The sequence below is a fragment of the Protopterus annectens genome, chromosome 14.part0 (assembly GCF_019279795.1).
Source record: "Protopterus annectens isolate FY-2018-M chromosome 14.part0, PAN1.0, whole genome shotgun sequence".
NCBI classification, from domain to species: Eukaryota; Metazoa; Chordata; order Ceratodontiformes; family Protopteridae; genus Protopterus; species Protopterus annectens.
In genome coordinates this window covers 15,977,502-16,001,218 of record NC_056748.1, presented here as the reverse complement: position 1 = coordinate 16,001,218, position 23,717 = coordinate 15,977,502, and the positions used below count along the sequence as shown (strand labels likewise).

The following is a 23,717-nucleotide window of genomic DNA, read 5'->3' as shown; positions in this document are numbered from 1 at the left end:
AGCGTGCAACACATGGCAGACACAAGTAGGCCTAAGCACCTGGCAGCTATGAGATTTCCAGGGAAGAAGCGTAGCTTTCCAGCAAGTTCTAAGAAAGGAGTACACTCCAGCTCAGTGCAGTACAAGCATAAATCAGCAAAACCCAAGTCCAGCTTTATTGTTAACTGTCGCAATTGTGGTGCAAATTGAATCTAGAAGAGAGAAGTGCTTAGCATATGGTCAGCAATGCTACAAGTGTAAAAAATTGAACCATTTTCAAAAGTTTTGTAAATCAGGTAAGCCTCTCACAGTTATAAAGAAAGGTCACACAAAGAAGCAAGTTGATCAAGTAGAGCCGAGGCAGACAGCTTTCTATGTAGATGCACAGTTAAAGAAAGGTCACACAAAGAAGCAAGTTGATCAAGTAGAGCCGAGGCAGACAGCTTTCTATGTATATGGTGTATCAGTACTTGATGAAAGAGTTGATGCAGTGAGTTTATTAACAAGAAGCGAGGTGTTTTGTACTGTCCATATTAATGGAAAATCCACAGAGCTTAAAGTAGACACTGGTTCAAAGTGTAATGTTATATCAGCAGACACATTTGCTAAAGTGAGAACTAATGAACAACTTAATATAGCCAGTAGCACAAGACTTGTTGCTTATGGAGGTGAAGAAATTCAAACTGAAGATTCAGTGATACTTTCATGTTATTTGGCCAAGAACTGTTACAACTTGTTATTCTTTGTAATCCGAAGACCAGTGCAATTGTTATTTGGTCTCAAAAATAGTTTAAGAATGAATCTAAGTCCATCATGTAAGTACATTTCCGAATTCTAATTTTTCTGAAGCCATGAGTATGCTGATGTTTTTGATGAAAAGTTAGGCAAATTTCCAGTTGTGTATTCCATGAAGTTAGACCCAGAGGTCACTCCCATAGTTAGACCAGCAGGAAGAGTTCCGATAGCTATGCAGGATAAAGTTAAAACTCAGCTGGATAAAATGGTGCAGCAAGGTGTGATTTGTCCAGTCACAGAATCAACTGAATGGGTATCGTCTATGGTAGCAGCTCACAAAAAAGGCTCAAACGAAATCAGATATGTATTGACCCAAGAGATCTGAACAAAACATTAAAGAGGCCATATCATCCAGTGTGCACAGTTGGAGGTCTCAGCTAATACCGTATGCCACTGTTTTCTCTGTCTTGGATGCAGAGTTCATTTTGGCAGGTGGTGCTTGTTAGCGTGTGTCAAAATGTGAATAAAAGATTAAAATCAATTCTGCTGTAAATATGCTGAAAGATAAAGTATAGAATAAAAAGTTTGCTTAAATGTAGGAATATAGCTTTGCAATGTAAAATTGGCATCCATATTATGTGATATAACTCTGGCCAAAATAGGTGAAAAAAAAAACAAGAAACTTCTGTTAATGGATCAGCAAGAAAGTTTGACAGATGAATGAACATGATGTCCTTCAAGAATGCAACTGCAGTCATAACATGTGGGTTGTCCTGCCTCAGGCAGCCCTCGGTCGGTCGGATTCCAAAGTCTGGGTCCGACGTCAGCTGATGTCGCATTTCTCTCCGACGTCAGAGCGGCTGGAGTATAAAAGCATCAGCCGACGCCATTTTCTTCAGTCTTTCTTGCTGCGCGGTGCCCAAAGCAGAAGCAGTTCGCAAGTGCCAGTCGGTCAGCTCCTGTATTCTACGATACCGAAGTCATCAAAAAAGCTAAGTACCGCGTTGGGGACCTTTTCTTGCCTCAGCCGATGTCAGAAATTACTGAAAAAGTTAACAATTGTCTTTTTTGTGGTAAACAAATGCCTCATAAGGATTTCCACTCTTACTGCCTCCCTTGCCTGGGCCCAGACCACGACGTCTCAGCCTGTGTAGCCTGTGCTCGCTTCAACAAGCGCACTCTCAGGCGCCGGGCGGAGTTCGCTGAAGATTTTTTCGGCGATAAATTTGCTTACACCATGCCGTCGGATCTTCCGACATCGCAAACTCCCAAAAAGCGAAAAGACCGGGACCGACATCCTCGGCCCGCGTCTACCTCCGACTCCACGCCAAAACCTAGCGCGAGTGCTCCGGTTCCCTCTGAGACGGTCTCTCCACCGCTCCGAACCGAAGACACCGCATTACCGACGACTCCGATTCCAGATATTACTCCGACGCCAGTTATAGACTTTCCTCCGGATACCAAAACCGAGGAAATGCCCGAGACCATTGCTGTAGACAAGGTCACTCCTGCACGTGGAGCTGCCAGGCCTCCTATGGCCATGTCTATTAAGGCCTACACTAGGGCTAAGGCAGCCAGCAAAACAAAGCATATTGCTTCTAAATCCTTACCTCAGCCGACTCCGGAGACACAAATTATGTCCATGGCTGCTGATTTAATTTCCATGATCAGAGGTTCACAGGCCCATCCTGAGAGAGCATCCCAGCCTCCTCCTGATAAAGGTTCCCGGGTTGAACCCTCTGACCCTTCTCCTTCAGATGAAGACTCTGAGGGCTCTGTCCACTCTGATAGCCAGGAAGAGCTCTTCCAGACCTATGAGGACTCGGATGCAGAAGATTCCATACCTTCGGCCTCCCCTCCTGAGGATATTTCTTTTGGGGAAGTTCTGCACACCATGAGGGAACATTTCAAGTGGCAGGGTCAGGAATATTCTGATTCTAGGAAACGCCTTAGGACTTTCCTTAAGAAGCCTCAGCACAGGCCCTTAGCTATTCCTCCTGTACTTGATGTTCTGGATGATTTGTATTCTGATTCTAGTGCTACCCCTGATTCTCTTCCTCCTGCTCCAGCCAAGCCAGACAGGTATTACAGGGTCCCAGAAACTCATTCCCATTTATTCAGGGCCCATACTGCTGATTTGGAAACTATTTTGCAGGGGCCTAAAGGAGTTTCAGCCTCCACCTCAAAAAATCCTTTGCCCTCCAACAGGGAAGCAAGGTCTTTAGAGAGATGGGGTAAAAAGGTTTACACATCCACTACCTTATCTATGAGAGCTTTAAATTGCCTTTTTCATATGTTCCAATATCAGGATTATCTCTTAGAAGATTTACAAAAAACATTAGCTTCTCCTGATCCTTTAGACAGGAAGACTTTGCAGGAAGCTGTACATAACACTCAGCAAGTAAGCAATCACTTCCTGCAGTGTGGATATGATGCACTGGAAGCTTCATGTAGGGCAGCTATGACAGGGGCAGTGATGCGTAGACATGCTTGGTTAAAAGATCAACCTCTACCAGATCATGTAAAAGCAAAACTTCTGGATGCACCTTTGGAAAAGAACAAGCTTTTGGTGCAAATGCTAAGGATGTGTTAAAGACCATCGAAGAAAAAGCAAAATCAGTTCAGACTGTGAAAGATTTCCTCCAGATTCAGTAGGAATTGGCCTTCAAAAAACTGGTCCTTTCCTAACCCAGAAAAGTTTCAAAGGGGTAAGAACAGACGTGGCCGAGGAAGAGGCCAATACAGAGGCCCTTACAGGGGACAACAATGGCAGCCAGGAAACCAAAGAAGTGACGCAGGGGTTTCACCTGCCCAACAACCACAAACTCAATGACTTTCCTCTACTACCGCCTACCAGGGAACAACTAGAAGCTCCCTTGGGCGGGAAATTATCTCTGTTTGCAGAAAACTGGCACAGACTGACAAAGGACAAATGGATTTTGGACATTATAGACCGAGGGTACAGGTTTCATTTTCATACCTTACCAAGAAAACAAGGCATGCCAAATCTACCACAACATCAAAGGGCAGAGGCTATCAAGCAAATCACTCTGCTGACTTGAATGAAAGCAATAGAAAGAGTTCCACAACAAGAACAAGAACAGGGGTTTTACTCAAGACTGTTCCTTGTTCCAAGAAAAGAATCTCAATGGAGACCAATACTGGACTTGTCCGCATTAAACACCTTTCTCATAGTACCAAAGTTCAAAATGCTGACTCTACAGCAACTCCTTCCCATGCTGGGCAAGGAGTCGTGGCTGATTACTCTGGACCTCAAGGAGGCATACCTGCATGTCCCTATCAGACACAGCTGCAGAAGATACCTCAGATTTCTTGCAGGGCCAGAGCATTATCAATTCTCAGCATTGCCATTTGGCTTATCTACTGCGCCCAGAGTATTTACAAAATGCCTGGCTTCAGTAATTGCTCATTGCCAGCTCCAGGGTATACAAATTTACCCGTACCTGGACGACTGCCTCATACAAGCGGACGACAAATTGATGTTGACAAAAAACCTGGATTATGTCATACGATTACTTCAAGCTCTGGGATACACAGTCAACTTCCAAAAGTCAAGACTGCAGCCATCCCAGCAAATAATTTTCTTAGGAGCCAAACTAGACACAGCCTCTCAGATGGCTTACCTGACAGAAGAAAAGCAAGAGAAGTTAACTCAATACTTCAAAGGTTTAGCAAAACTCACCCAGATGACTGCAAGGAGATTCCTACAGGCCCTGGGTTACATGGCATCCTGCATTCTACTGGTTCCATTAGCAAAACTACACATGAGAAAGCTTCAATGGTACCTAAAAAGCATTTGGTCTCAACACAGCAACAACTTGGAGACAATCATACCACTCATTCCATGCCTACAAAAGGAATTCCTATGGTGGGCCTCGGTGAGCCAGGAAAACACAGGTATGTCATTCAAAAAACCACAGATAACACAGACCATGACTACAGACTCCTCAGACCTTGGATGGGGGTAGCACATGGAAGGCAGGTGTATACAAGGACAATGGTCTCCAAAGGAAACACATCTGCATATAAACCAAAAGGAGATGCTGGCAGTAATGCATGCTATCGAGGCTTTTCAACACCAACTCCAGCAAGGCCATTTAATGATGCAGACAGACAACACCACTGTGATGTGGTACATAAACAAGCAGGGGGGCACCCACTCTTACCCCCTTTGCAGACTGACAATGCAGCTTTGGGAGAAATCACTGAGTCTAAACATCCAGTTACAATCCCAGTTTGTTCCAGGAAAAGACAATGTGTTGGCGGACAGCCTAAGCAGGAATTTCACAGATCCACACGAGTGGAGGTTACATCCGAAGGCTTTCAGACAACTCACTTTGACATGGGGCAAGCCAGAAGTGGACCTATTTGCCTCTCACCTCAATCATCTTCTACCAAAATTTTGCACAAGGACTTACCATCCAAAGGCTTGGAAAATAGATGCCCTTTCATTCAACTGGAACTCCCTAGCAATCTATGCATTCCCACCTCTGCCACTGATGACCTCAGTATTACTAAAGATCAAAGCAGAGAAGCCCAAGGGAATCATAATAGCTCCGGATTGGCCAAGACAACACTGGTACCCACTACTACGGAGCATATGTCACACCAGGAGGTGGGCCCTCCCTCAGGGGCCTCTACTTTTGACTCAACACAATTTCGAAACCCTCCATCCCAACCTTCAGACACTGCAGCTAACAGCCTGGGAGATCCCATAAATAACTTCAGCTTATCTCTCTCCAAGGAAGTTCAGCGGATACTAACAGAGGCTCGAAGACCATCCACCAGAAAGGTTTACTTAGCAAAGTGGAAAAGATTCAGCAATTGGAATGCCAGCAAGGGACATGATGCATCATTACCGAACATCACACTCATCTTGGAATATTTGGCAGATATGTTACAGAGCGGCCTCTCATATTCTTCAATAAAGATACATGCATCTGCTATTTCAGCTAGATACAACACTGATCCTCCTGTTTTCTCTCACCCCTTACTAAGACAATTCCTCAGGGGAATCAAGAACATTAAGCCACCAAGAAAGGCCCCAGTGCCAGCCTGGGACCTCAATTTTGTCTTAGAAAAACTGACTACCTCCTTTTGAGCCAGCAGCTTCAGTTGACTTGCAATTTCTCTCATGGAAAACAGCTTTCCTGTTGGCAATTACCTCAGCAAGAAGGGTTTCGGAGCTACAGGCCCTAATGGCAATACCACCCTTTATTATTTTCCACAGAGACAGGGTTTCATTAAGGACCAACCCTACTTTTATGCCAAAGGTGGTATCTAGGGTTTCTCTAAATCAAGCCATTCATCTGCCTGCTTTCTTCCCCAATCCTGAGAATAAGGGGAAAGACTTTGCATACCTTGGACATTCATAGACAACTTCGATACTACCTGGACAGAACCAAGGCCAGTAGGAAGTCTGAACAGCTTTTGTAGCTTACGCCTGCAGTCCAAGGAAAAGCAATTTCAAAACAGACTATTTCTAAATGGATTGGACATTGCATCAGATTCTGTTATTCCTTTCATGGGAAAACTGTTCCAGTCTATGTCAGACCATATTCCACCAGAGCTACAGCCACCTCTACAGCATTTTTAAGAGGGGTGCCTACAAAGGACATTCTAGAAGCTGCTACATGGAGCTCCGTGCATACATTCTCCAAACACTACAATCTCCCTCTATATTCCAGATCCAGAGCAGGCTTTGCTTCGGCAGTCCTGCAGGGTTTGATTGCCACACCATCTCTTTCCTAGAGCATACCTCCTCCCCAGCTAAGCTATGGTATTCTACCCACATGTTATGACTGCAGTTGCATTCTTGAAGGACATAGTACAGTTTTGTACCTACCATAAATGTAGATGTCCGATAGACATGCAACTGCAGTCGGGTTTTCCCTCCCTCCATACCCCTCTATGCCTAGGGTCCACTCCTATCCCCCTTACTCTTAGCTGGGGATATCTGTTATGGTGTATTTGTTTTATTGCTCATGTATTTGTTTGGAATCCTGTTTTTGTCTTCCAAATTTGATTACAGCCTTCCTTGGAGGGCACCTGGCATCTAGGGCAAGAAACACTGAAGAAAATGGTGTCGGCTGATGCTTTTATACTCCAGCCGCTCTGACGTCGGAGAGAAATGCGACATCAGCCGACGTCGGACCCAGACTTTGGAATCCGGCCGACCGAGGGCTGCCTGAGGCAGGACAACCCACATGTTATGACTGCAGTTGCATGTCTATCGGACATCTACATTTATGGTAGGTACAAAACTGTACTTTTTTTTTATAAAATTAGCAGTATGTGCTCTTTTACAAGCTGTTTCCTCAAAAACATGTTCTCCCACAGTATGAGCAAAGAAGTTGACAGATAAATGGACATGTTTTTATAGAATCAGCAGAAAAACAATTCTGAAAAGCAAATATTGCATGCATTCTCGCATCAGCAGAAGTGCTTACAAGTAAATATTAAATCATTTCACAGAAGGACAACAGGAAATTCTAAAAACAGACATTACATGCTTTCCCACAAAAGTTTCTTACAAAAGAAGAAAAACAGGATCTAAAGTGCGTGACTAAAAGAGTATATAAGAACTGTAAACTAAATTGTGTTAGAGGTATTTGTAGGAACTTAGGCTCCAAGGTAAATGTAGAATGAAAAGTTATCTATATACTGGTCGTGAAGAAAACTTTGCACATTAAAACTGTAAACTACAGTAGTACGTGTTATCTGTTGTAAGAATAAGTTATTTATTAGTAACTGTGCTATATAAAGTATTGTGCTGCAAACTATATTTTCTCATCGGTGCAACTTGCAAGACTCTGTTATAACCAGACTTCGATTTCAACAGTAAACAGCCAACAATACTTTGTGCCTTAAGAAGCTTGTGGTTCCAGTCTAGCACAGCATGCAGCACCTTCATAAATTAATTTTTCAATGCATGATCGCAAATCTTCATTTCTAACTACTTTTGGTACTCCGTTTGGCAGGTACAGATTCCTAAGGATGCCATTTGGAATAAATTCTGCAAGTGAAGTCTTTCCGCATGCAATGGAGCAAATTCTTTTGGGTTATCCTTGTGCCATAATAGTAGATGATTTATTGGTTGGAGGCTGTGGCAAAGCAGAACATGATAGTAACCTCAAGAAAGTTTTAGATAGAGCACATGAAGTAAACTTAATCCTCTCAATCCTATGATGATCAAAGTCAGACTTCCAGAAGTGACTTTATGTAGGCCATTTGTTCACGATAACAGATTTGAGACCTGACCCAACCAAGCAAACAACTATTCTTGAGATGTCAGTGTCAGATAATGTACAAGCTCTACAGTGTTTTCTAGGCATGGTCAACTATTTAGGCAAGTTTATACCAGACTTCAGTGAGTTGACAGCACCTTTAAGAGAGCTAACATGCCAAAATGTTGTATGGTCATGGTTGAAACAGCACCAGAAGGCATTTGAAGACCTTAAGCCGAAAATTGCCACCCCACCTACATTAAGATACTATGATATAAACAAACTAGTTACTCTTTCATGTGATGCTTCAGAATTTGGTCTTAGCACAGTTATACTTCCAAGAGGGCAGACTAGTAGCCTATGCATCTAGAACACTAACCCAAACTGAGATGCAGTATGCTGAGATTGAGAAAAGAGCTTTTGGCAAGAATATTTGCATGTTCTAAGTTTCATGATTATATTTATATTCGAGCTATTCAGATTGAGATTGACCACCAACCTCTAGTTACTATTCTAAAGAAGCCTATGTATTCCACTCCAGCGAGATTGCAAAGAATGATGCATAAATTGCAAAAGTACAATTTCAAAATGGTCTACATCAAAGGCAAATTGCTCTATGTGGCTGATACCTTCTACAGATCACCCAGAAATACAACAGAACAGCTTGATGCAGAGAATTTTGACTTTGAGGTTATGTCAGTGTGTAATCATCCATCCAACCTAGCAGACAGGTTCAGTGAAACCTTCACCCTCCTGTCCATCCCATCAGTAAACCAGGACATCTCTTGCCCCCTCCCCTCCCCTCATCACCAGGGAGCAGGTCCTTAATGCCCTCTCAAAAGCAAAAAATACAGTCTCCATGGGACCCAATAACATCCCTGGCTGTATCCTGCATGAATTCAGGCATGAGCTCTCAGCTCCATTAGACACCATATTCAACCAAAGCCTGAGCACCGGCTTCATCCCAGCTGAATGGAGGACAGCCACTGTCATCCTTCTACACAAAGGTGGAGCATCCACTGACTCAGGCAGTTACTGGCCCATCAGCCTAACTAGCCTTATCTGCAAGGCCATGGAATGCATTGTCATGGACCTTATAAACAAAGACATTGGCAATCTCCAAATGCTTGACCCCACACAGTTTGGTTTTGTCAAAGGGAGATCATGCCTTTTAAACTTGGCCAACTTCTTTGAAACAGTCACCAAAGCCATGGAGAAGGGGAAGATGGTACACACCATCCATCTTGTCCTAGCCAAAGCCTTTGACAGTATTCCCCACTCGGGCATAATAGATAAACTCTCCCAGCTAGGCATCAACCCGTATGTTACCATATGGGTAGCTAACTGGCTCACCCTTGGAACCCACTCAGTCAAAGTAGGGGAAGCCACCTCTAGTAGTACACCCGTAACGAGTGGTGTACTCCAAGGATCTGTCTTGGGGCCTCTACTGTTTGGGATATACTTTTCTGAGGTGCAAGCCAAGACCAGTGATCTGTGGCTGACTAAGTTTGCAGATGACTGCAAGCTGGGTGCTGTCTAAATTTCCCCTAGTGATGTGAACATCCTCCAAGAAGGTCTTACCCAAACTAATGACTGGTGTCAGAAGCATGGCCTCAAACTGAATGCCAAGAAATGCATCATTATCCTCTTTGGGGAAGATGGCATCCCCACTAATTATCACATCCTCTTTGGGGAAGATGGCATCCCCACTAATTATCACGTTCATAACAATGTACTAAGCAAGAAATCAGTCGTGAGGGACTTGGGCACCCAGGTTGACAGCAACCTCACTTTTGACCACTACGTTGCCTCCATTGTATGGAAGGCTTTCTACGTGGTCTACCTCATAAATAAGGGTATTTCATCCAGGACCAAGGAGGTCATAACATCCCTGTACTCCTCCCTTATCAGACCCATTATTGAGTACAATGCCCCCTTTGACATGTACCTTGCCAAGCACATACAACAGTTGGAGGGACCACAGAGGTTCCTGACCAGGAAAATCCAGGGTCTCAAACACCTATCCTATACAGATGGGCTAAAAGCCCTGTCCCTCTACTCGGTCTCATACAGACTGTTCAGAAGGGGACCTGTGTCTGGCATACAAGACCATCTCAGATCCAGCCTTGATGGGGTTGCTGCATATCCATAAGACAAACTCCACTTGAGCAGCCCGCATGCAGGACTTTAACTTTGTCTGTGACATTAATAGAACTTGTTGGCAGGATAGATTTGTGTCCCAAAGACTCCCCCATCTGTGTAATAGACTCCCTCTCCATGTCAAGCAGAGTACCTCTCTAATCCTCTTTAAGAGTGTTCTATGTTAGTTGATCAAACATTTAGTTAATCGAATAACTAAACGTCGATCACTAATAATCATACACATAAAACAGCACTTTCAACTCAGGGAAACGTTGCACGGAGTTTGCCCTTTCTTCAATGTGGAGCGATCTCGGAGTTGGTATATTTAGTTAGGAGGGGTGTGGGGGACAAAGTCTCCCACTTCATTTGTGTTTTTTTTTTTTTTTTTGTTGGGCAACGGAATTATTTCCTTGAGTGGAAACTGCCGTCCGATGTTTTGTGTGTGCGATTAGTGATCGATGTTTAGTTATTTGCTTAACTAAACATTCAATCATCTGATATAGACGTTTTAAGAGGAACCTGGATGACTGGATGGAAATGGAAAATACACCCCTGGGATCCCACCTGTGTCCCTGGTGGACAAGGAAAACAGGTGCTGACTTTGAGGGAACATGGACGAAATTCTTGGCTAGTCTTATACGGGCCTCTGAGCCAATAGCCTAGTATCATGAACCTATAAGAGAACCACTTCAGCTAAGTCCAATTCTCGAATTGCCATGGTCAACAGTTGAAGCAGATATTTTTGAGTGCAACAATCAACACTACTTAGTTTTGATAAATTTTTATTCAAATTGGTTTGAGATCGATCTACTATCTAACCTAACATCCACTGCTGTTATTACTAAGGTGAAACATAATTTCTCAGTTCATGGTAGTCCAGACAAACTTCTTTTTGACAATGGTGCTCCGTTTACTAGGCAGTTGTTTCAGAAATGTGCAAAAGACTGGGACTTTCCTGAATATCCTCAGTGAAATGGTCTAGCTGAACATGCAGTACAGAGTGCAAAGCAATTACTTGAAAGGTCAAAGTGTGACAATACTGATGTATTCTTGAATTTGCTTAATCTCAGAAACATACCTCGTGATGGTATTCTTGGCTTACCTGCTCAAACACTACTTTCTAGGCAAACTAGAACTATGCTACCCATTACTTCCAGTTTGTTGACACCTAAACCTAAGAACTATAAAATGCTAGAACTATGCTACCCATTACTTCCAGTTTGTTGACACCTAAACCTAAGAACTATAAAATGCTCAATTGGTTAAGAAGTGTAATATCCAGAAATCTAGTTACAACAGATCGAGCAGATTACTTTGTCCATTGAGGGAAGGAGAGACCGTACGAATCCAGACAACAAAAGCGTTTGATCGAATTGGACAGATTACAGGCATCTGTGCCGAGCTAAAATCTTATTTGGTAGATTCCGAAGGTGTAGAATTGAGGAGGAACTGTAAATATCTTCTTCCTGTATCAGAATCCTCATCACCATAACAACATTGTTTCTGTGATGCAAACTTCAAATCTGAGTGAATTGGGCACAGTTTCCATACCAGAATGTGTTAAAAATTCTGATTCCATTCCAGAAAACCAGAAAATGTTAGACATTCAGCAGGTCAAACATCTTACCGAGACCATTCCATTTGCTAAAAGTAATTCACAGTTTTATGTCACAAGATACGGGCGAGTATCAAAGACCAGTGTGAAATACACAGCCATGTGGACTTGACTGTATACACGTGTACTTAGTATGTTGTAATGCTTGACAAAACAATTACTTGTGATTTCTGCATGCTAAATAGACGTAGTGTCATAAGATCTATTCTCAAAGAGGGAGAATGTAGATCAGATTGCAAGTGAAGTGTGCTGTATCTTTAAGAAGCATATCAAGGCTGTACGTGTACGTATAAATTCCAGACACGTGCACTCCCTAGTGCCATTTTGTAAGAGCAGCCACACTGAGAGCATGCATGATCGCAGTTGTTAGTTTGTATATGTTACTTAAGTTAAAGTTAACAAATCTATATAGACATGTGTTTGCATAGAACTTGTCTATCACATAGTTTTCTGACTGTACGTAGGATGCCTGTAGAGTGAGACTGTGCTGTTAAGTTATATCGCAAGTGAACATGGCTGTCCTCCAAAGGGGGTATGACTTGGTTCCCCTTTGCTTGTTGATATATCACGACTGTGGTATTGTCTCTGACAACTTGAAGATAACTGAGAGTTGAGTGTCTTGATCAGAACAAGCATCTCTTTTATATTTATGTCCTTGTGTCTGTCCTTGGGTGTCCCACACACCTTGTACTTTTCTCCTTCCTGAAACTGCTCCCAAAGTAAAGTCTGGAATTGTCCTCAGTCAGTGGTAACTGACTGCTTTGTAACAGGGAGGGAGTAGGGTATACCCGGTTTAAGTATCTTTGCTGTCCTATTTCCCAGCAAAAGTATTATGATTTCTTACAGTTAGATATTCTACAACTTGCAGATGTTCCTCATGTTTTATTTGCTTTAGAGAATTTTTTTTTCTGACAGCTTGCAGTTTACCTGACAGTCAACCTCCTGCCGTAGAAAATCTGATTTGACGTATTTGCAAGTCTGAGGTACCCTGTACAGCCTTTATTTTGTAATCCTACAGTGGACCCGTCAGAGGTTTCTCATTTAAAACTGCTTTGGCTAAGTAGATCACTAATGCTATTCCCATTTTGTCTGACAAGGATGGGAAAGCTTTTGATAGGTTTAGGAAGAAAGTATACTCTTCTGCCACTCTGACATTCAGAATTTTAAATTGCCACGGTCACGTGTTGAAATGTTTACTTTTGTCCTTTATCTGGTCACTTTCCCTCTTCTGAGGTGAAGAATTCTTGGAATACTTTAACTTTATATAAGTTTTATGTAAATAAAAACATTCTTTAAAGTGTTCTTATGATTTAGCTTATACTGTCAGTTATTAGAAGGCTTGCTATGTTATGTTCTCAAAACTTATCAGACAATATTAAATCTCCGATTTTAAATTCAACCCTTGACAACGAAGTTATGTTTGTCCCTTCTACTGCTGAGGTACTTTAGATATTTAATGAAAGGGGGAAGCTGATTCAAGAGATGACCAATTTTCCAAGCCTCCTTTTCTAAGTTTAATAAAAAATTTCTTTCTAACTCAGTCCCCTTTTTCAAAAAGCAATTTAAGCAGCAATGTGTCAACAAGCAGTATTTAAAAAATTATAAAGGAAGCCCTAAAAAGAAAGGGAAAGCCTCTCAAAATCAAAGATTGTCCAAAAAGTCAGAACTCCTACTTGCTTCTTTAGGCTCCCTCCCACCCTGACAATTTTCCCTCACTCTAGGTCTGCATCTTCCTTAGCAGCACTAGATATTTTCAAACAAATGAGTTTTGAAAGTTGTTCAACAGATGTATAGCTGGCTGTGGGTGTCCCTCTTTTTCATGTGAATCCTTCTTGTCCAGTAAACCAAATATTCCTGTTTCCTCCAGTTAAGTAACAAATATTATCTCAGCATGTTATAGCACTGCAGCTTTCCAGCCGATGGCCAAAGGTTTTTATTCAATGATTTTTATGTTGCCAAAAAAGAGGGTACTTGGAGACCATGCAAGACCTCTTCTTTCTCATCCTTTTTATCAAGGTCCAAAAGTTCAAAATGTTATCCCTTCAAACCCTGTATCCCTTTAACCTCCTTCATGGTAAATCTAGACTTAAAAGGTGGCTTCTATCACATTCCCTTTGGTAAAGATTTCACACATTTCTTAATATTTTCTGTATTTGTCTTTTACTATATATCAGTTTTCTTTTCCTTTGGGCTGTCTACTGCACCAAGGGGATTTACAAAGGGTCTTGCTGCAATAATTGCTTATGCAGACTTCAAGTCATTCACGTTTCTATATTTGGACAATTGTGCTATGTTTGCAGATTCCTTGATAAGTGTTCATAAAGTCTTTTGGGTTTCTAATACCATGATGGGAATGGACCCCATTCCTAAGTCAAAGTAAGATTAAAGTTCATGAAATTAGTATTGTTTCAGTCTTTGTCAGCCAGTAGTGCTCTTCGCAGCACCCGCAGTGTGAATAGCAGTGACTCCTTCTGCAATTCATATGGGGTTACATGTATTGGTAACATATCTAAATATGATTGTAAATTCTTTTTATAAGACCCATTGCTCCAACTACTATAGAACTGTCTGGGTACCTTTCTTCCAAATTGCTCTCATTTCTGCCTGCAGATTCTAATATTTTATGACTTTGTGTCTCTCGGTACGCAAAACACTGTAGTCACTGGTTGTGATTTTAATGAGCAATGCTAGTTTTGTCTTCTTTCCATGGGCCACTACATCCATTTTTCTAGCATTTATGGGTGATCCCATGTGATGTAAACTTGATCATTTTCTATGATGCTTTGTGGCTCATGTTTCCAGTGTTTTTCAGCCACTTCACTACCATAATGTTTGCACAATCCCCAGGGCAACAGTCTTGCCACGTTATTATGCTTTTCAGTATGCAGTCCTTCTGTCATTAGTATATGTCACAACCAGCAACGAGGTGTGCAACCTTTTCCAATTTACTTTTACAAAACCTACATTTGTCTGTTTCTCACACATGTTCAATGGACTTTGTAAACCAGCATGTATGTAGCCCATTATCTTGGGCCGCCGATATTAACCTTTCATCTGTTGGTTTGAATTTGCCCCTTCTTAACCATTCCTGCATTCATTCCTGTTCAACATGAGGTTCTTCCAGAAGTTTTCTATATTTGCAACTATATTTATGCATTTTTAACATTTCTTGCCTTCTCATCTGGTCCTTCATCTTATATTCTTTCTTTTGTTTTTTTTCTACTTCTGGTTTGATTTCCATTCATGCTTGACACTGATATGATTCTGCTAGATTAAGCAGAGAAGTCATCTTAGATTTATTCACCTCATGTTTCAAAACTTTCACTACGTTTGGGCCTGGTGAGGTCAGCAGATATGTGTGGATTCCCATGATTGCAGATCTATACATGTAATCATAGTCGGCCTTAGGCACAGGCCAAGTGAGCATCTGTCTAGTGTGCCGGTCTAGCAGGGGCAATTTTCCAGTAATATGGATGGTGTAGGTAGACCAGGATGGGGGCAATGAGTGGTGTTGGGGGGCACTGTGGAGACCTTTTGCCTAGGGCACCAGTTGACCAAAGGCCAGTCCTACATGTAATCATTTTCAAGGAGGACCATCCCTCCTTCAGAATGGGGAATATATAATCTTGGTATGCAATGATTTTTATAAATCATTTGGTGAGCATGAAGCATCCTTCTTTTCCTGTCTGTAATCTGTCCAACATGTTTTGGGGGCAGTCAAACACTCCAAAACTGTAAGTTAGGACAGGAAGAGCAAATTGGTTTATAACTTGGATTTTGTTCCTAGATCCCAATGCAGTTTTCAGGATTGATTTAAGTCTTCCTTACTAATTTATATTTGCATTTGTTCATGTTTTATTGTTGATTCTTCATCAGTTCCCAAGTATTTATACACTCATTCTTGCTCAAGTTCTTTTATATCACATTCTTATCCTAAACTGATTTTTTCGTGTTGCTGCAGTTTTCCTACTTTAAAGTTTGCTTTTGCACATTTATCAAGGCCAAATTACATTCTTATATCATCTGAAAATGTTTTGACAGCTTGCAGTTGTACTTTCAGTTTCTCATCTGATGAGCTATACAGTTTTAAATCATTGACAAAGAGAAGATGAGAAGTCTTTACACTTTGTTGTTTTCTAGGAGCCAAATTATAGCCATGGCCTAAGCTGCTAAGTAGACAACTTAATGAGTTTAGGGCAAGGCAGAATAGCAGTGGTGACAGAGTCACAATATCCCCCTTTGAATTTTTATCCCTGGGATAATAATTTGTCCTTTATCATGGCTAAATTGCAAAGTGGTTTGGCACTGTTTCATGGTCACTCTAGTGCAGTCGATTAGTGTAGGGTGCATCTTCTACATTTTTAAGCAGTCTTTTTTTATCCATGAATGTAGGATATTATCAAATTTTGTTGTTGTCAATCCCTGCCATATTTAGATTCTTCCCCTTTTTACAATTCTCTTCTATGACTTTATTTAACAACAAATGATCCTTTGTTCCATATGACTTCCTTTTATTGCCCTTTTGCTCTGCTGCCATAATTGAGTTTTTTTCTAAATGACTGTAAACTCTGTTGGCATCAATTCCTGTGTAAAGTTTATACATCGTCAGAAGGTAATTTATTGGTCTATAGTTTTTAGGGTAGCTTGCAGGTTCACTCTTAAGTAGGAGCATTGTTTTTACTGTTGGTGTCTGTTCAGGGTGCACATATAAATTCTTCTTACTCATAGCTAAATCTTTCTGCAAAGATGTTAATACTTTAAATCAGAAGTTAGGTACTGAATTTTGGGCCTATGGTTTTCCAATTGGAGGCTTTTCTTAACTTTATCTCAATCTTTCTGGCTGTTACTTCATCCAATTTCATATCCTGTACCTTTAAACTTCTTATTCTTTCTTTTACTTTTTCTATCCATTTAGCATCTTTGTTGTGTTCCACAGGATCTTCATAAATACTTCTCCAAAATGTATCTATTTCTTCTTTTTTGGTGTTTTTTTAGATTCCTTTTACCTTGTTTCCCAGTTCTCTGTAAAACATTTTTGGGTCATCAATAAATGTCTTATTTGTACTTTTTCTTTATATTTATCTGCGTATCTTCTAAGTTTTTTCTGCCTGTGCTGACATTTTTAGCCTGTTATTTGCAATAGTGCATGATAGATCCTAGTCTGTTCTAATACTGTTGCTTTTATTACATCAATCTTTCTTAGTAGTTTTGTTGATCTAGTCCCTCTCCTATATTCTTCTAACAGTGACACTTCTTGTCTTAATAACAGATTTATTTTTAAGATACTTAATCTTGAGGCTGAGTACTCCGTTCTTATCTCTAGAATTGAGTATTATGTATGGAACTCCTTTACTGATGTCAGAAAGTTGATGCAAAAATTAAATCTTCACTGATGTCTTTCTCAGCCTAGGGATTATACCTGATTTTTCCTTGATTTCTGTACTCTGTTATATTCTTTTACAGCTGTGTAACTCTACACATATGACTTGTTGTGCTATTTCATTTCATGTTCTGTACTTTTGTATTTAATATGAATAACCTACTGGTAGGCGAAGACTGAATGCTTGAGCTTCAATCCATCAACGAGCAGAGTTCCAACATAGGAAATCACTGTTGCTGAGTTGTGCCACAAGTGATTCCCTTTTCATGGGAATTTTTCCCTTTTTTAAGGTGGTGCATCCATGGAGTTGGCATATATCAGTTCAGTGGGTATAGGGGGCTTGTCTCCAACCATGGGGAGTGAAGGGCTTTTCTCACTGCAAAAAACACTTCAGTTTTTTGGCTTTTTTTTTTTTTTTTTTTTTTTGTGAAAAGTAGGTTGGGGATTCCAATCCTCCGTGCATTCTGTTTTGTGCACTCATAGTGGAAGCATTTAATATTGATGTATACATTTATGGTCATGTTTTTATTACCTGTCTTTACCCTGTGTTATATTAGGCTGTTATGTTGCCTCTGATTTTGTATTTCATATTTTGTTTTTAATATTTTACTTTGGCAGAAAAAGGTTATATTGCCAGTTTCTACTCCTTTATCAAATAAATGAATAAGTAAAAAAATGGCACCACAGAAATGTTTGTTGTCACCCAACCCTTGCTTGTTTAAAATAACTAAATCTATACCCCATAATAGTTGTATGACCTGACCTTCAGCCTTAGAAGGATAGATGATACAAGTATTTCCAGAGAAAATTCACTGAAGCATTTTCACATCCCTTGTGGGATAACAGAGCAGAGCTTTGATTTAGAGGGTAGTGGATAACCATTCACTGCCATCAAGGAATAATAATGTTGGTGCCCTATCATTCGCACTAGAAAACATCCATTATCTATGTACTTGGGTCACTATTCCAAGTGTATTGGGAACACAGAGACACTACCCTGGCTAGAAGAGAAGGTTTGCTTCATAAAATAAATTATGTGGCGTAAAAAGTGTTTGCTTATTAAACAAATGAGTGCTGTTGAAATGAGTATTAATATTACTGTTGAGAGAGATATGGAATAGTATTAACCAAGAAGTGCATTATAGCATCTTTTGGAAAGTTGGCTATCCTAGGAAACTACATCATGGGTAAAACACCCCTAGGAGTTGACTCACTAGTCTGAGATCTGGAAACTCATGTAGATAGTAACATAGCCTTCGACCAACACGTGTCCAAGGTAGTAAGAAAATCCTTCTATATTGCTCGGCTATAAATAAGGACATGGCATCTAGGTCAAGGGAAGTCATCGTACCACTGTATTCAGCCCTCATCAGATACTTTACATAGAGTATAATGCACCCTTCAGTATGTACCTGACCAGACACATGCAGCAACTGGAATGCCTGGCAAGGTTCCTTGGAAAAAGAATACAGGGCATAAACACGATATCCTGTGTGGATCACCTTTAAAGCCCTCTCTATATTCTGTCTCCTTCAGAATACCAGACTACTGAGAGGTGATCTATGACCGGCTTATAAGGCACCCTTTCTCTGATAAACAGCATCAGAACTACTAAATTCAAAAACCTAAATACTGCTTACGAAATAAGTAGGGCATGTTGGAGATATATGTGTGTCTCAGAGAATTTCCATTCTCTAGAATAGGCTACCCATCCATGTGAAACAAAATCCCTCCCTAACACTGTTTGTGTAACTTTGACCACTGGATGGGAAATTAGAAATTCATCCGTGGTCAGGTGCCTATGCCTGTGATAGATAGAGGCAGCCAGTAAGTCATGTCATAACCAATTTGAGTTGCATGACTAGGCTTATAGGCTTATCTTATCCTAGCTTATAGGCTTATCCTACCCAGTTTGGCTTTGTTAAGGGCAGATCCTGCCTCTTAAACCTGGTTGACTTCTTTGAAACAGTCACCAAGGCCATTGACGAAGGGAAGGTGGTCCACACAGCCTATCTGGACCTCGCAAAAGCCTTCGATACAATACCCCACTCAGGCATTATAGATAAGCTCACCAGCTTAAATATAAACCCCTATGTCACTAGATGGGTTGCAAACTGGCTCAAGGACAGAACCCACATGGTTAGAATTGCTGGAGCCATGTCAGACTCCAAACCAGTTACAAGTGGCGTCCCACAAGGCTCAGTCCTGGGACCTCTCTTGTTTGGTATATATTTCTCGGAGGTACAGGCCAACACGGAAGGACTGTGGCTGACCAAGTTCGCAGATGACTGCAAACTGGGCGCCATAATCGACTCTCCAGCCGACACAAGCATCCTCCAAAAGGGCCTCGTGGAAACAGACAACTGGTGCCAGAGCCATGGCCTCAAGCTAAACGCCAAAAGTGTATAGTCATCCCTTTGGCAAAACAAAGTGCACACAAATTACCACATAGGTGGTAATCCATTAAGTACAGAAGAAGTAATTAGGGACCTGGGGACACAAGTTGACATTTGACAACCACGTGGCCAAAGTGGTTAGAAAAACATTTTATATAGCCCACCTAATCATGAAGGGATTCACATCTAGATTAGGGAGGTCATCGTGCCTCTTTACTCATCCCTCATCAGGCCCATAATTGAGTACAATGCCCCTTTGGGATGTACCTTACCAAACACCTGCAGCAACTGGAAGGACCCCAAAAGTACCTCACCAAGAGGATCAAAGGGCTCAAACAGATGCCATATGCTGCCCGGTTAAAGAAACTCCAGCTCTACTCAGTGGCATACCGCCTGCTCAGAGGTGACCTGTGCCTGACGATAAGGCCATGTCCAACCCGGAATTAAGGGACATGCTGCACCTCAAAAATCCAAATCCCATCGAGCTACACGCCGAGAGACTTGAACCTCAGCACTGAAATAAATAGGACATGCTGGAGGGAAAGATTCATAACCCAGAGGCTCCCTTCACTCTGGAATAAAATCCCAGTCCAGGTTAGGCAGAGTCCCTCATTGACTCTTTTCAAGAGGAATCTTGATGAGTGGATGGGAGATCGTAGGTTTACCCCGGGTATCACTTCTGTGTCACTGTTAGACAGAGGCACAGTATACTAACCTCGAAAAAGGGCATAGCAAAATTAATTTAAAATTGGTGGCGAAAGCCAAACATACTCTGGCTAGGCTTATAAATGCCCTAGGGCAGATAGCCTAGTATGAACCTATGAACCTATGAACCTATAAAGGCCCTAGTGGTCATTAGCCTAGTGTACAACTATGAATCTATAAGGTATTCAGAATAAATGTTATCTGAAGTTCAGTGATACTGGTTTGGAGACAGTGTAGCTATCTCAAGCTAATTAATTAGTAACTGGGAAATCCATAATGAAACATGCCATTTAAATAAATAGTCCTGCTGCTAATGTTTTGTTTTTTTTCCTTGGGTTAAACGCCACAAGGGAGGAACAGTGGCATATGAGCACTAGAGGTGCAAGTTCATTCTATCTTGGAATGCTAGTCATTGTATGTGCTAAACAGCAAGTAAATAATGCCATTATCTCAAACCTGACTGCATGTGTATTAACCACTGCAATATTATGTCATGTAAGTGCACAACAGTCCATTTTATCTGGCAGTTGGTTTACATGATTAAGGAGCTGTTATGCTGTTTCCTGTGGTCCAGTGGTGCAAGATTTGATTCCCTTAGCCTGCTTTGCCTAACTGTGTGACTCTGAGCAAGTCACTTAACCAGACACCTCTCCTGGGCGGAGCCTGAAGAAGATCATGGAAATCAGTGTACTAACCCAGAAAGCAAATACAAATAAATAAATAAATAAAATACAGTTTCTACCTTTTCATTGTACTCTAGGTTGAATGAGCAAAAACTGACATGATATGGTAAATTCTGATTTTGAAGCAGGAAAGAGAAGTCAAAACTGTATATTGAAGATTTATTTTTTTAGTTAAACAGAACAGAAAATAACCTGCCATTCCACTGGAAAGAAATATTTCAACACCAGATACTATTTTGTATGGCAGGATTTTTTTACCACAAACACAATCACAGCTGTGTGTAGGATGGTTGTCCATGTCTGTCTAATGAACAGATTTCACATTTATAGTCTTTGTTTTGTATAAGTTTGCCTAATCATTTATTAGAGTACAGTCTTCAAAATGGATTTTGCTTTAAAATCTCAGATGTTATGTATTATGTAGAATGTATCTAGCTATCTTGCCGTAAAGAATATTAACTCAGAAAGCCCTGAAAATGTTGAAATTTTGTTGCAAGTCACACAATGATGTATAAGAACATTTTTATTTTTTAGGCCAGTTGTCAGTGGAAGATGTACCCAGCATGGTGCTATGTAAGCCAAAGCTGCTGCCTTTGAAATCTGTCACTCTTGAAAAGCTAGAGAAAATACAACGAGAAGCACAAGAAACCATACGCCAGCAGGAAGCTGCGCAAAGGGAACTTCAGCAAAAATAGCAATTGGCCAATGCTTTATGCACCATCCAGCCTAGAAGAAATTTCATCTGGTCACCTAGGCTTTTCACAACTTGCCCATACTGCAGTATTTATTTTCACAGACATTGTGTATTGAGCCCATGTTGTGTTCACAGTTTCTCAGCTTCTGCAAATATTTCATGTTGAATAATACCAGATTATTTTAAGAGGCGGTTCTGTGTTAATAGTAACTTGTATCATGAGGATTTGTTTTACATGTTTTGTTTTTCAAATTTAAAATATCAGGACTGTGCTTACTTTGATGTGAGGGATTAATTGTCACAAAGTACAACTTTAATAAAACTTTGAATGACCGTAACTAAATCGTATTTTTTGCTTTTGTTTACCAGGAAAGTCCATTTGGGAACTGAAATGCCCATTTTAAGTGGAGGCCCAGGGAGAAAAGCTCCAGAACAACGATAGAAATACATTTCCAACAATTCAAAAGAAAAAGTCAGTAAACATTATTTGCTAAGTATTTCAAAGCAGACAGTCAACAAGCATTACTTACAAAGCATATCAGATTAAGGAAATACATGTTTTCAGGATATTGTGAGTAAAATCAAAAAATGCTATATTAATACAGTTGTATAGTATCCATAGTGGACAGAGGTAGGATTTCATACTTCAAATTGCAGGTGTGGTACAGCTGCATAATGTATTAGTTTCCAGGTGCTATTTTAGGTCAGATTTGAATTATTGATGGTTATTTAAAAATCTGATCTGGTTTGGAAATTTGCCTTGGAGATGGTGACAAACAATGGCAAGTCACAATAATAATTTGATTTATTAGCAACAGTCGTTTTAAGTTCTGAAGATCTTAGGGGTCTATTTTCCACATGCCATTGGATGGGATTTGACAGCAAGGGTGTTTCAGTGGATGGTGAAGTATTTTGTGTGTTGTGAGTACTGGGAGAGGGTAATGTGTTGAGGAAGCTCAAGCCAGTTGAGAATAATGAGCATTGTACAGTGGTAGGAGTGGTTTGGGAGGCTGCAGGCAAATTTGCTAATTTTTGTTGTAGGTGTTTTCTAGTTTGTTTGGTGGAAGAGAGGGGTTGTGAATATTGTTGAGGCATAAAGGAGGATCTCTTGGCAGGTGCTTTGCTCTGTAAAGAGAGCCTTGTTTACAGTGTGACTTTTTGACTGTACTATTAATGTTCAGATCAGTTTTCAACTTTTATCAGTGAATAACTCCTAGTAATTTTGTGTTGGTGCCATTTTCAATGTTTGTGTTGTTTGAGGAGGTAATGTTAAGGTCAGTGGTGTTTTGATTTATGTTTTTGGGAAGGAATAGGAATAGTTTGGTTTTGTTGGGGTTTAAGTGCAACTCAGATTTATTTAATCAGTTTTCTTTTAAGGTGAAAGCTTCCTGTGTGACGGTTTCTAAGGTGGAAAGATTTGTGGCAGAACAAACTAAAACTGAGTTGTCAGCAGATTGCATTATTGGCGAGTTTTGATTCCTTGTGCATGTCATTAATGAAGATATTGAAAAGTACTGGTCCAGGTATGGAGCCGTAGCAGACTCCTATAGTGATTGGAAGGAATGTGGAGGAGGAGTCCTTCCATTTTACAGACTGAGTGTGATTGTTTAAATAGCTGGTGAACCAGTTAGTTGAGGGAGTTGTGAGGCTTATAAGATGGTGTAGTTGATATGAGACCATGTTAAAGGCATTTGACAAGTGCAGGAAAATGGTATAAACAAAAATTACCTGAGTTTTTACTTTGATTAAAAGTATCTAGGAAATGTAAGTTAGTTTCAGTGCAGCAGTGGGGTTAAAAACCATGATTGGAGAAAGTAATTAATTATCAAGCAGAAAGGCTAAGAGTTGCTGATGTGTGCAATTTTCTAGTACTTTGGAGAGGGAAGGAAGGTTTACTATAGGGTGATAGTTTGACAGTTCAGTGGATGTGCCACTGTGTGTAATGGGATTATGAAGGAAGCTTCCCTAGGGCTGGGATGTAGTTTTCTTTAATGTCTGTATTATTTAGGGCAGATACAGGATAGCAAATGGTGTCATCGGCTGTAATGAGGTATTCAGATGGCAGGTTGTTAGGAGCTAGTGTTATGGGATTCATTTTTTTAATGTATTTTTTGATGGTATTTGTCTGGATTGTTAGACTG

General features: G+C 40.7%; 1 protein-coding gene across 2 annotated transcripts in view; it reads left to right on the top strand.

Annotated features, from left to right (window-relative positions):
* The window catches only part of BBIP1 (BBSome interacting protein 1), a 384,558-nt gene extending 362,644 nt beyond the window's left edge, over positions 1-21,914 (top strand). For both annotated transcript variants that reach the window (XM_044055716.1, XM_044055717.1), the window contains exon 3: positions 21,417-21,914. In XM_044055716.1, coding sequence (XP_043911651.1) covers positions 21,417-21,577 — 161 coding nt within the window. In that variant the 3' untranslated portion in view covers positions 21,578-21,914. The remainder of the gene's footprint in view (positions 1-21,416) is intronic.
* The last annotated feature ends 1,803 nt before the right edge of the window (positions 21,915-23,717 follow it).